This window comes from Rhododendron vialii, chromosome 3a, assembly GCF_030253575.1.
Source record: "Rhododendron vialii isolate Sample 1 chromosome 3a, ASM3025357v1".
Taxonomy (NCBI): domain Eukaryota; kingdom Viridiplantae; phylum Streptophyta; class Magnoliopsida; order Ericales; family Ericaceae; genus Rhododendron; species Rhododendron vialii.
The window spans coordinates 4,335,984-4,350,028 of record NC_080559.1 but is presented as its reverse complement, the minus strand read 5'-3'; the positions used below and the strand labels follow the sequence as shown (position 1 = coordinate 4,350,028).

Here is a 14,045-nt window from a genome sequence, read left to right as displayed (position 1 = left end):
GAGAGATGGCTAGTACTAGTGTATGTGAACTTGTCACATGGGGGTAGGTGGGGTGGCGAAGGTTGAATTATTGGACAGCCCATCCGTTAAATTTTGTTCCTTTTTCTGTTTTTTAATAGAAAATGAATTTTCCATTTGTTTTTATGTTCCACCCAACTCCAGCTAAAATAGACCCTCTTCGATTGTTTTTTTGTCTATGAATTTTCTTAAACTAACTTTGAATATTTTTTTCCAAACAACAAAGAACATTATTGCGAATAGAAAGCCGAAAGTTAAAAAGAGACCATAACGATGTTTTAGTATCAAATGAGTTATATTCTGGTATGACAAAAATGACTTACATTTACAAAAATAATTTATTTTTGTTGAAGATAGACAAGAATAATATGTATTATGTCGTACCTAAGCAAGAACATAGCTAGGGCACTTTATCTATTCCAATCATCATAACAATACATGTGTGATAGAGGCATTGCATTATTCCATTTAGGATGTACAAAAGTCCTTATGGTCTCGGCAATGTTAGCACCTATGGCAACATACCCACGACTTGATCTTTATTTTGTCTATCAATTCTACATCAATTTTTCCTGGAATTCATAAATAAGGAAACAAGGTGAAATCAAGGATTAAAAATAATGCAAGATGCTAGAAAATGCCCATGAAAAGTACTGAGTGTAAATCATTTGTATAAATATATTACTTACCATTCTCCCATACAAATACATAGTCTCTTCCTAGAGTTTTAAAAGACCCCACCTAGAAAACAATAAAAGCAATCAACAAACTTATCAGGGAATATTGGTAGCCACAAGACAAGGCTAAAATTGTCATGTTAAAGTTCTACTAGTAGCTTTGAGAATGAGAGGGTATGCTATCTCACGTGTCTAACTAACAAATCTAAGCAAAAATTGAGGCCGTTTGTCCAACTTAAGTTCTTTGTTCAGAACAGAAGGCCAAAAATTTCATGGCTTTTTTTTTTTTTTTAAGTACTTCGGAATATACCAAAAAAATTCATGTGTTTCCTTTGAGAAAAGGAGGTCCTGAGGACCACATCCTTTGAATTAGAAACCACCCTTCTCTCAGTCCATGTCTGGCCTGTCAAAATCGTAGTATGAATTAATGCATAGTTTTGTGAGGAACAGGGGCGGCTCCACATTCATTTGACGGGTTCAAGAAAATCCTCCGAACTCGAAAAATGTATTAAAATTTTGTATTTTTTTTCCATATAATTTGATTTTTCTTTCATATATACTTTTTCATATTGTCACCGTTGAATTGTTCATAAGTAGTCAAAGTAAAAAAAAATTCCCTTAAAAATTGTGAATATGTAGATAATATAACTCAACAAAATAAAATAAATTAAGCACAATTCATTTTCAATCATAATAATAAAAATTCATTTATATACAATTTTTTTTAAATGTTTATGTCATCGCTGAATTAAAACTCTGAAGCCGCCAGAAATCTATTGAATCCAAATGATGCATTGTCATGCGTTGGCAACTGTTTCTGGGGTTTTGGACGCCCGAGATCGGCGTTCTGGTATGGTCTCCTTTTCCTCTGTCGTCTTCCTCTCCCATCTATTTTTTCGACCCCCTACCCGGTGATGTTTGTTTCTAGCACGATCTCTATCGCCGCTTGTTCCCATTCACGGTCATGCTACCCATCTGTTATGGTTGGTGCGGCCGTCGTGGCTCCCGCCGGGTTCCACTGTTGGGTGGCTCGGTACTCGCCTAACAGCTGTGTTGAGCCCGCGGCAGATCGTTTTGTTGGGTTCCGTGCAGCTATGCTGATGGGTTGGCTGATGTGGTGGCGTGGTGGTGGTTGGCGATGGTTGCACGGTGGAGGTGGCAGTGATCTGTTTGTATGGTGGATGAAAGCGATCTACAGCTATGATTGAAGCTTCTCAAATGTTTAGGGTTAGGTTTTGGCTTTTCTTTTGGGCTGGTTTTCATTGTTGTATCTGGGCATTTTAAGCCCATGTTTTATGCGCTTATTTTTCTTTATCTGGGCATTTAGGCCTTTGTATTGGGCTTTGTCCCTCTAAGATGTTTGGGTTTTGTCCCATTTGGCCAAAAAAAAAAAAAATTACGAGATAGAAAAACAGTACTTCCGCTTTGAAATAATAGTCAAGATGAGAATGACAACTCAAGAATACGAGATAGAAACACAGTGCTCCGCTTCGAAATAATTGTCAAGATGAGAATACTAGGATGGATGTTCTCCTTAGAGCTCTGCCTCAATTACAAAGCTGATCCAACAATATTTAGGTATAAAATGGCAACATATATAGACGTTAGCAGGGTAACGTACCTATAAACATCTCATTTTTCCAGTTGAATTGAGATGATGGGCATTTGGTAACTTTTCTGCTTTTAATTTTTTGTTTTTGTTTTTGCTTTTTTAAAACTAATGAAGAAAACTTGTTTGGTAACAAGTTTTTACTTTTTCGTTTTTCAGAAACTTTTTTAGCGTTTTTGTAAACTATGGAAACTACAAAAAAGTGTTTTTTCCAGTTTTTTTTTTTTGAGAAACACAAATATTACCAAATATGTTTTTCGTTTTTATTTTTATGAAAACATAAACCTGTTTCTACTTCTAGTTTCTTAAAAACAAAAAATCGAAAACTGAAAAGGTTACCAAACGCAGCCTTAATTCGTTTGTTATGATACGTGGTTTACCAGTATATATCTGTTAACAAAGGCTAATACAATATTCTGAAAAATACTTATACAATGGGTGGGCAACCATTTTTAGGATTTTTGTATAAGTGGGCAACCATTTTTAGGATTTTTAAAAAAATAATAATCAACTTGCACACACGCGTTATATGCGCCCAGCATCTAGTGTATGTAAAGTGAGACCTCTCAAAAGCCTTATACACCAATTTAATGGCCTAGTGCTTGGCCGCACGTCTGTTCAGTTGTTCCACTCTTAGGCATGTGAGTTTTTCTTTTGTTTTGTCTATGTTCAAAAAATTTTTTGCATTTGTTAGTTTTTGTGCCTAACTTTTGTGATTTATTGATTTGTCTCATCAAGACGAATCGAAAAAGTAAAAAATTTAACTTTTACCTAAATATTTTTTGAAATATTCAAGATAAAACCCAGTTGGGCACAAAACTAACAAAAGCAAAAAAAAAAAATGAATAAAGATAAAACAAGAAAATTTTCAAAAATCTTAGCAGAATTTAACTTAAATCAAACAATAAATAAAGGGAGTGAATATTAATTAAATTTTGGGTAAATTATATTTAACCCCGCTTAACTAACATCTGTTAGCACTTTACCCCCTTTAACTATAAAACTCAACACTTAACCCCCCTCTAACCATGTGAATCCCAAATACTTTAGACGCCATTAACGAAAACTGTTAAATTCCTATTTACCCTCTATGAATAGGACACCATTGTCCAATGCTCAATCTTATTTTTCCCCTCCTTAACAGAACCTGCCACCCAGAAACAAATTCAAAGCCATGATTCTAGTTTGACACATTGCTGGTCATGGTAAATAGGATTTACAGACCCATACACTAAAGATCTAACGTGGGCATCACAAGAACCATGTTTATGTGAAGCTCTCTTTACAATTTTCTACTAGTATCAATCGGACAAGAAAGGGCGATGAAAACAGGTAAGTCAATATCATGTCCTGAAACTCTTTGCTAATGTTTCGACTGAAATGTTTTTTTTCTCTACAAACACAGAAAATGGAGACAATCGACTACGTCATAGTGACCGTGGCAGAGGATCTAACGTATAAATCAGAGAGAGAGAGAGAGAGAGAGAGAGAGAGAGAGAGAGAACCATAAACCAAATCTTCAAAAAACACATAAATGGTTGCCGAAGAGGGTCGTTGGAAGGAGATAAAGGGTCGCTGAGGGGTTTCGAAGGTCGCTGGAGGGAGACCAGTGGTTGCTGAGGTGTTTCTAAGGTCGTCGGAGGGAGACGAAGGGCTGTCGAGGGGTTTCAAAGGTCACCAGAGAATTTCGAAGCATTGCACCAGTTAGATCCTTTGCCACCGTGATAGAGGTTATGGGTTAGGGTTTTCAACGTGATTGGGGCCAAGATTTTTGGTTCAAAAATGCTATTCACACAATAATCCAAACACAACCAATCACATACATGTGAGCTCCACACATACTATTATGTGTGGGCCCCATATGTATGTGAGAGATTGTATGAGTTGTTGTATTTTGATTGTTGTGTAAGTAGTATTGTCCTTTTGGGTTATTGTTGGTAAAAACTAAAAAAGGAAAGGGATATATATGTTGAAAGAGGTAAGGGCAATAACATTCGTAGCTTTTAAATGGGAGGGCATGTGACTTGCACATGACATTTACCCTCCAATTTCTAACAGAATTCAAACGAAAGAAGAGTTTTCATTAGAGGTGGCAAATTGAACTCATACTCATTAATTAATTCAAACTCACCCACTAAAAAATAGACCCAACTTATCCTATTTATTAGTTGGGTTAGAATGAGTCCAATCCATTTAACCCATTTATTAATTGAGTCTTAATTGGGTCAACTTTAATAACCTAATAAGTCTTGAATATAACCCAACAAAGAAACCTTCATGAAATAATCTCTTCCTTCTCTCTCAACCTCTATTGCCAACATTGACTGATGTCCATAGTTCATCCTGTCTTTGTTACTAGTGTAACTTCTCCAATTTTCTTGTGCAGTCCCTCGTCCAATTTCCTTGACCTCTTGCATTTCCTCATTGCATTTATATTTTAGGGTTAATTTCAAGGACACCCACTCAATCATCACGTTTTGTCAGCATCACCCCCTTAATTAAAAAACCTCACCAACCTCACCCCCCCCCCCCCCCCCCCCCCAACTTTTATTTTCCATCAACTTCACCCTCTCAGCTCACTTCAGTTAAATTTTTGGACGGAAATGAAGGAAAAGACTAAGTTACCCTTTCTTATTTTAAAACTAGGTTCTGGACTTGGAAAAAATTTACATAATCTCCATCTTTCGCACTTCGCCTTCAAAAATCTCACGAAATGTACCAAAGTAAGAGATAATCTATGCTTTCTTTGGTACTTAGATAGTTAGTCCGCTATAATCTCACCCAACATAACCATTTCACTTCTTGTATGTGTGTGTGTGTGTATGTGTGTGTGTGTGTGTGTGTATATATATTTGGGTGGGAGGGGGGGTGTGTGTTCTTCACCATCTACAATATATTTTTGGAGGTCTGGAAAGCAAACCCAAATGAAGGAGGGCAAACCAAAAGGCAGAGGTAATCGTAGATCTGTTTGGTACACAATATGCCAACTAGTTGAGCTTCGACTCAAACTCTTCATTAATATTTCGTATCTTGATTTTGTACATCATCTGCACTTTAGAAACTCCACCATCTTTGAACAACAATGGTCATGGGCTGAGGTAAAATCTAGTCTTAGTTTACGTTTTAATGTGAGTTTTAGATATGCGTGAGTAATATGAAAGGGCCCATCATCATTTAGAGCTTCACCATTACCCGACAACATGTTTTGGTTAGTGGTTAATCGGACATTTTCCGATCACTGGAGTACAAGTTCAGCTGGGTTACTGACCTTTTGATTTCTCATATGGGAGAGTGGAAAGTGGGACTTATGCACAGATTAAAGGTGGGGGTTTTAAAATTTTTGGGTTTAGGTTTGGGTATGAATCACAGTTGGGGAGATGGATTTGTAAAATTCGAAATTTATGGGTTTGAGAATTAGTGGGGGAGATGTAGTAGAGAGAAAGAGTAGTAGAGATGAGAGGAGAAAGAGATGGGTTTTGAAATTTCTAGGTTTCGGTGTGAGAATCAGTGGGGGAGTAGTAGAGATGAGAGAGGAGGGGCATTTTAGGGTTAAAATTTTATTTTCCGTCCAAGTTAGCTCTTTTTGCGTCCAAAATGTTAACATTTTTTTAACAAATTTGGATGGAAGAGGCGGAGTTGATGGAAAATGAAAGTTGAGGGGTGAGATTGATGAGTTTTTTAATTGAGGGGGTGATGTTGACAAAATATAATAGTTGAAGGGATATCCTTGAAATTAGTTCTATATTTTATACATACATGGTTTTTTGGAGTAAGTAAAATATTTTTTGGTTAGTGACACACAATTGTATATATAAATGCAGGCATATGTGTTTGTACCGAGGGTGGGTATAGGGAGCGACTTTTTCTTTCGTCTTTATTCCAATATTTTTTTTTGTATTTATTAGTTTTGAGTCAAATTTTTGTGACTTATTCGTTCATCTCTACGAGAGGAACTAAAAAAGCATAATTTTTTATCGGAACCCATATTTTTTTGAAAAAGACAAAAAATAAGTCAAAGAATTGTCTTTTTGACTTATTTTTGTCATTTTTAAAAAAATTATGAGTTTCGATCAATTTTTTTTTTTACTTTTTCGGTTCTTCTCGACGAGATGAAGCAATAATTCACAAAAGTTTGACGCAAATCTATCAAATTCAAATTTTTTTGAATAAAGACGAAAAAATCACTTCCTACTTTTTAATCCAAACCCACCCTTATTATCTGAACTTTTCTAACGACATTCGCTACAGCGTGCGCGCGTGCTCTCTCTCTCTCTCAGTTTTTTTTTACCACAAAATGCCAATTTAGATAGGTATTTTAGTCATTTAGATGTATAATATGGTAATTTTATTATACATGGATATTTTAGTTATTTAGATGTATATGGGTATTATGGTCATTTCAGTGTACATGGATATTTTAGTCATTTTCAAATATATATATATATATATATGTATGTATGTATGTATATGTAATTGGGTCAATGTCGTTCATGAAAAAAAATGTAATTGGATTAATAAGCGGATCGGGTTTGGTTTTAAATAAATAAGCCGGGTTGGGTATGGGTAATTAGGCTTATAATTAATGGGTTTCAAATAAGTCAATGACCTATTAAAGACTTGCTCACTTACAACTTATTCAATTTGGTCCAAACCCGCCCATTTATCACCCCTAGTTTTCATTAGTTAAAGAGGGTTAAGTGCCAAAAATAATAGTTATAGGGGGTAAAGTATCTCCAAACCATAGTTAGTGGGGGAAAATTGTAATTTCCCCTTAATTTTCCTGTTCCCAGCAATCCCAATTTACCGACAAAGGACTCTCAAGGCACCCCCTGGGTTTTGATTACTCCATACTTCGATACTTCATTCTTGAGGGTTTGACTCGATTGGAAGGGATACTGGGTTTTGATTACTCCTTCATATTCTAAACAATAATTTCTTGTAGACCGGGAGAGAGAAAGGGGGTAAAGACCGATGGCGGTGCCATGGGATTCGACCCTTTGGATGGCAAAGATGATCTTTTTGGCCCTTTGTGGTTGGATCACATCATGCTTGACCGTTGCTGATGACATCGCTACCTCTCTACGTACAGGCGACATAGGCCCTTTTCATGTTGGTTGATTTCGAGGATTTTGGAGCTTCGGAAATTTCTGGTTTGTTCATGAAATTTCAGTACCACAGACTTTGTATGTATCTGAATATTTGTGCGCATAGTGGTTTGTGAATTTCAGTTTTATTTAAATATTGGGTCATGATCAGTGGCGACTCCAGGAACTTGTATTGATGGGGTCATTTGCAAACACAAATTTCACTTGTTCTGCACCCTAGCACCTAATCAACCATTAAAATGGAATGGTAAACAACTCACATGGTTCATGTATTTTTCCAATTTACTTGGTAGTATATGGTTTCCAAATTATGTAATTTCTTAACTTGGACTCCATAAACCCTTGAATTTTAGTGAATGCAATCTTAAAAGAATATTGCCCCAACTCATGTTTTTCACAAATTAGAATCATTGACACTTGATTCTTACCATGCAACCTAAAGCAATACCTGTTTAAAATTACTTCTTGCCATAGTTGATAGAGGGGGAGAGGAAAATGTGTGGCCAGTTGGGTGTGTGTGTGTGTGTGTGAGAGAGAGAGAGAGATGACACAAAGGTGCAGATCAGAAGTTAAGTGAAATGCGTTCCAGAGGAAAAATGATTAGGTGGTGTTGCTTCATGGATTGGGTTCATACGTTTTCAAGCATCATCCAATCCGAAAATTCTAATACTAAAGCGATGGTAAATCCTTTCTCCATGGGGTCAGCCGACCCCACTCCTCCACATGTGGCGTCGCCACTGGTCTTGATGCATGTATCTTTGTGTTCAGTGATGGATTTTTAAACTGGGTAAGGACTGTGTGGTGGAATTTTGAATTAGTTGTGCATTTTTTCTTACTTTGATGAAACTGTAAAAATATTTCTGGGTTCTCTTATACTTGCTGATGAACTGGGGGCGCCGATAACAACAATATTGACAGTACCCATTGAATTCCCAATCGATGAGGGTATGGACAGGGAGGACTGGAGCCCTAACCTTTGCCGATATGGAACATAAAGGAAAAAGGAAAAGAAAAACAACTAGGGACCCCCGGAAGATGGTCTATCATATAATATTAGGAAGAGGAAGTGTTCAAGACTATTTTCTAGTTGCACTGATAGTTGCTGTTACTTCATTGTTCCAGCACCCATGTCATGGAAGATGAACAGATCTTGGACAGAGATAAGGTTTCTTGGGAACATTAGTTAATTAACATCTGGTTTTTAGTTGGCTGATATTTTTTGTTGAATGATCAGCTTGCATGGCTTGGTTCATTGATCATGATACCATCACCATCATTGTCACCGTCTCCCTGTCCTTGTTAGTTATGTAGGCAAAATGTGCTCGTCCCTGTTGCCTGATGTCAGTCCGATGTCCTTTTTTCTGCAGCTTGAGATGAGATGGTTACATATTGCGTAGTTTCTAGATTGGAGAAGAATTAGATGTAAATTGTGCATTTGCACAAGGCATGCAGTTCTTGTCCAGGTTTTCATAACAAGATGTTGATACCAACAAGAAATTCCTATGGCCTTACCTCTTTGCCATTGGTCGGGGTGTTTTCATCAAGTTCTTGAAACCATGAAGGAAATATCCCCAAGTTTCTTATTTTCAATGAGTTCAATCAGCATGTTGGTGCTAATATTTTTTCCTGTTTTAATGTGCTGTTTTGATATCTCATTTCTCAGTATCATATTTTAATTCTTTGGTGAGTTGTGATTCTGTTCCTTCACCATTTTTCAGCCTCTGTGATTTTCATTTTCAATGATTGGAATACCTGCTGGACAATGATGCTTTGTTTATTTTCTTGTTGAACTAAAATATTGGCACAATTTTTTGAATCCATGAGCTTCTGTGGATGCTAATTTGCTAAAGAAGAAACTCACAGAGAAAAACAAAACTTAACAGGGAACGGCTTTTTTTTCCTCTTCTTAAGAGTGGTAGTACAAGGCAGCTGCCATCCGGAGGAATGATTCTTTGGACAAATATGCCATTCCTCTTTGTTAGGCTTTTCCACTGCAAAGAGCCTTCCTATGGGGATGATCTGACTTGTTTAGGATACCCTAATTAACAAGAAGACTAAGACACAGATGCCCCCTAATCAATCGTTGTGTAGCCATTCAATTTCATTTTGGACTTGTGCATTCACTGTCTTTCTTAACTTCTCATGTAAATGTTGTTTCTTCATCCTTTGCATTGATAGGTAACTATGATGACCGAAATATCATCTATCCTTTCATTTCGGACTGCTGTTCTACGAATGAAATCTGTAAAAATACTGTTCTCTTAAGGAAATGAATCAGTTATCTAGTTACTCACGAATGATTGGTGATGATAAGCTTCGCTAATCCCTTTATTTTGCTGCTGCTAGGTCAGCCGCATAATACTTGAGAAGGCAAAACTGAGGAAAGAAGTACATGGTGTACGCATTGGCAGGGGTAGCCCAGCGATCAGTCATCTCTTGTTCGCTGATGACACTGGAATTTCACAAGGCTAGAGAAGGTTTAATGCAGCTTTTTGTAGAATTTTGGTGACTTATCGCAAAGCTTGGGGCAGCTGATCAATTATCAGAAATCTAGGCTTCTCTTTGGCAAGAACACTAGTCAAGAGGAAAGGGCTTCTCTCAACAAGAAGTTATCTATATCGTTTACGGGAGACTTGGGGAAGTATTTAGTTTTGCCCTCAGAGATAGGTAGATCGGAGACAGATTCATTTCACTTTATCAAAGAAAGTGGAACTGAGATTTCAGGGTGGAATGGACACGATGTTAAAGTCTGTAGCATATGCTATGCCTAACTTTGCTATGTCAATTTTCAAGTTGCCGGATGGGCTATGCAGAAGAATATCGGGTCATGGCGCAGTTTTGGTGGGGACAGAAGGGGGTGAAAGGTAGGTTCATTGGATGCGGCAGGACAAACTTTCTAGACCTAAACACGGGCTGATAAGGTTTCAGTGATCTGTTAGCATAAAACTTGGCTTTGGTGGCCAAACAAGGATGGAAGGAATGCCACTGTTATGCTATTTCTTCCTTACCAATTCACATGTAGGGTAAAATGCCAGCGGCTAATTCAAAGATACACCAAAACATGTGAAGGTAATAATGTTTCTTCTGCAGTTTTCATCACCTAAAACTCCAATCAACCACAGAACTATAGCTAGATCCTTCTCTCTCTTTGCCTCTCAACCACCACAACCAATGCGTGAACCAGAGGAAAGAGAAGTGAGCATAACAAACAGGAATTACTGGACCAAAAAGATTCACAGACTGTGTGATGTGGACAATGATGTCGACGGAGCCCTTCGCCTTCTCGACCACCTCTGCCTACGTGGCTACTTCCCTGATTCTCTCAATATCAGTAGCATAATTCACGCTCTCTGTGAGTCCCACCGCTTCTCTGAAGCTCACCATCGCTTTTCACTCTCCATCGATTCCGGTTTTGTCCCTGACGAGAGGACGTGCAATGTTCTCATTGCTCGCTTGTTAGATTCGAAAAACCCATACTATACATTGCATGTGTTTCGTCGTTTGATTGCGATGAAGCCCCGTTTCGTACCTAACTTGGTGAATTACAATCGTTTTATGGATCAATTCTGCTGGTTGTCTCAACCCATTGAAGCGCATAAGTTGTTTGTTGATATGAGGAGTAGGGGGCACTGTCCAAATGCTGTTTCATACACCACGCTCATTAATGGGTACTGCAAAACTGGGGATGTGGTTTCTGCCCAGAAATTATTTGATGAAATGTCCGAATGTGGAGTACAGCCCAATGCTCTCACATATAGTGTCTTGGTTCGTGGAATTCTACGGCAGAGAAAGTTTGAACGTGGGAAGGAGCTAATGGGCAATCTATGGCAGAAAATGATAGATGAAAATGATTCATCAGTGAACAATGCCGCTTTTGCTAATATCATTGAGTCTTTGTGTCATGAAGGGTTGTTTCAGGATGTGTTCATGATTGCAGAAGATATGCCTCAAGGGAAAAGCGTTCCTGAGGAATTTGCCTACGGACAGATGATAGACTCGCTTTGTAAAGTGGGGAGATATAATGGGGCTGCACGGGTTGCTTACATTATGAAAATGAAAGGTTTTATTCCGAGCTTGGTATCTTACAATTCTATTGTACATGGTCTCTGTAAAGAAGGCAGTTGTATGAGGGCTTACCAGTTGTTGGAAGAGGGCATTGAATTTGGGTATTGGCCTTCTGAATATACTTATATTGTTTTGATAGAAGGTCTTTGTTTGGAAGCTGATCTTTGTAAGGCGAAAGAAGTTTTTCAAATCATGTTAAAGAAGGAAGGTGTGGACAGAACAAGGATCTACAATATCTATTTAAGAGCTCTTTGTCTTATGAACAACCCAACTGAACTTTTGAATGTGCTTGTTTTCATGCTTCAGTCCCAGTGCAAGCCTGACGTCATTACCCTCAACACCATTATTAGTGGATTCTGCAGAATGGGGAGAATCGAAGAGGCTTTGAAAATAATGAACGATATGTTGATGGGAAAGTTTACTTCACCAGATGCTGTAACCTTCACTAGTGTTATCTGTGGCATGTTAAATGTTGGAAGAATACGAGAAGCTCTTGATTTATTGCATAAAGTAATGCCTGAGAAGGGTGTTAGACCTGGTGTTGTGACTTATAATGCAGTTCTTCGTGGATTATTTAAACTACATAGAGAGAGTAAAGCAATGGAGGTTTTCAGCAGCATGGACAGTGATGGTGTAGTGGCAAACAGTACTACCTACACTATCATAGTTGATGGGTTATGCGAGTCTAATCAGATAGAGGAAGCAAAGAGGATTTGGGATGATGTTATTTGGCCATCAAATATTCATGATGATTTTGTGTATGCAGCCATTCTTAAAGGGCTTTGCCGGTCAGGCAAGTTTAATGAGGCTTGCAATTTCTTATATGAATTGGTAGATTGTGGGGTTTCCCCGAATATAGTGAACTATAACATTCTGATTGATAGTGCTTGCAAGTTAGGTTTGAAGGCAGATGCTTACCAGATTGTGGGAGAAATGAGAAAGAACGGGTTGAACCCGGATGCTGTAACGTGGAGGATTCTTGACAGATTACATGGTAATGTAGGGAAGCAAGTTTGCATTAGTGCAAATACACAATTTGAAGTGGGCCTACAAGAATTTCATTGCTAAGGTTTTTGTTAACTGAAGCAAACTTGAATTGGATGATCATCATAATCGAGGAAAAAGCAGAAAGGTTGGAGGACAGTGTACCCATGCAGTGGATCTTTTACACTGTCTTTAATGGCGAGACTGACATAAGTCGTGGCTCATATACTTGAGTCTAATACAAACCTGACCTTGGGCAAGTAAACACGGGCGAGGTTCGGTTTTTCACTGAGCTGGTGTGGAAACGCATAATTAGAAACTAAATGGAAGAGCTGTCTTTCTTTTTTTTTTTTTTTTTTTTCTGTTGATACAACAGTCCCAGATCCTCAAGAAACAGAAATGATATAGGTACCGACAGCCGGGGAGGGAAATCGTACCGGCCACGCCGGGCCGTCTCCGGCCACCGGACGGCCGATCCGAGCCGTCCAAAAATTCTATAAAAAAAAACCGAGGGGCCCAACGCAGAATCAAGCACCCCCTACACACGTCGGATGCCGGGATTCCCGCTTTGGGCCCCTTGGTTTTTTTTTTTTATAGAATTTTTGGACAGCTCAGATCGGCCGTCCGGTGGCCAGAGACGGTCCGGCGCGGCCGTTCAGTACGATTTCCCTCCCGGCCGGTCGGTACTCATAGCAGTACAGCCAGTACTCCTCAAGAAATGCAGTACTATGAGGGTGATGAGAAGGTTTCGTGTATATATAGCATTTCTTAGGTACTTCTTCATCCTGTTGAGTTAGCTGTCTGGTTGTCGGCACATTGTTTAGCAATAAAAAGGAAATTCACCTGATACACAGTTATGTCTTTATAAATTTTTTTTGGTTCTGGCAATTTTATCTGTAATGTTGTGGATCATTTTCTGGACTTTTTCTTCTAAGCGATGGAGATCTAGCTGAGGAAATTTCCCTTATCCTCTACAAGCAATCTATTCTGCGTATTCCGCAGGGAATTGTTATTCCAGACAAGTAACTAAGTACGGTTTCAAGAGGAGCTACGTTATGTGTACTTTTCGTTAACGAGAAAGCAGAGTTAGGGGTGTGTATTTTTTGTGACTGAGAAGCAGTGAACGAACACAGATTTGCTATCAGCTGCTCTTACTGGCAATTGGAATTGTTGTCTCTCCGATTAGAAAAGGTGTGTGGTCTGTTTACTTGGTTTCCTTCAGCACAGGATCGCAGCACTCTAGATGACTCGTCGACTCCTATGTCTTCTTGATGCAGGGCTTTGCCTTGAGTATCATGTACCGGTGCTTATTTGCTGTAAGTCATGGATAGGTTGGTGCTTTCCACAACTCGATAACCCGACACGTTAGTTAAAAGTTAAAACTTTGGCGCATTACTTCAGGAAATATTTTCTATTGCTGAAATTTTCACAGAGCTTGTTACATCATTCTGACTATGAGTAACAACGGACAACCTCGCATTCACTATCAATGTTCTCTTTGATTGCTAACAATAGCTTTCATCATTTTAGTATTCCTATTTCCTATGCAAAACACATAGTAGGAATTAATAGAAGTTTTAGCTCGTG

At 38.3% G+C, this 14,045-nt stretch overlaps 1 protein-coding gene across 4 annotated transcripts; it reads left to right on the top strand.

The window, feature by feature from the left end:
• The first annotated feature begins 7,106 nt into the window (after positions 1-7,106).
• LOC131318643 (pentatricopeptide repeat-containing protein At3g18020) lies at positions 7,107-13,307 on the top strand. Of its 4 annotated transcripts, XR_009197762.1 has the most exons (3): positions 7,107-7,454; positions 9,756-12,821; positions 13,155-13,307. XR_009197762.1 is itself a non-coding variant. In XM_058348556.1 (2 exons), the coding sequence occupies exon 2, from the start codon at positions 10,485-10,487 to the stop codon at positions 12,540-12,542; it is 2,058 nt and encodes a 685-aa protein (XP_058204539.1). In that variant the 5' UTR covers positions 7,107-7,454; positions 9,756-10,484; the 3' UTR covers positions 12,543-12,875. The 4 variants fall into 4 exon arrangements, 3 of the variants coding, with proteins under 3 accessions (XP_058204539.1, XP_058204540.1, XP_058204538.1); XM_058348556.1 differs by lacking the exon at positions 13,155-13,307 and having other exon boundaries at positions 9,756-12,875; XM_058348557.1 differs by lacking the exon at positions 13,155-13,307 and having other exon boundaries at positions 7,107-7,487; positions 9,756-12,875.
• Positions 13,308-14,045: the final 738 nt, after the last annotated feature.

Bases quoted from the DNA above. Each gene is read 5' to 3' on its own strand.
- LOC131318643 (XM_058348556.1), top strand. From the start codon at position 10,485: ATGTTTCTTCTGCAGTTTTCATCACCTAAAACTCCAATCAACCACAGA.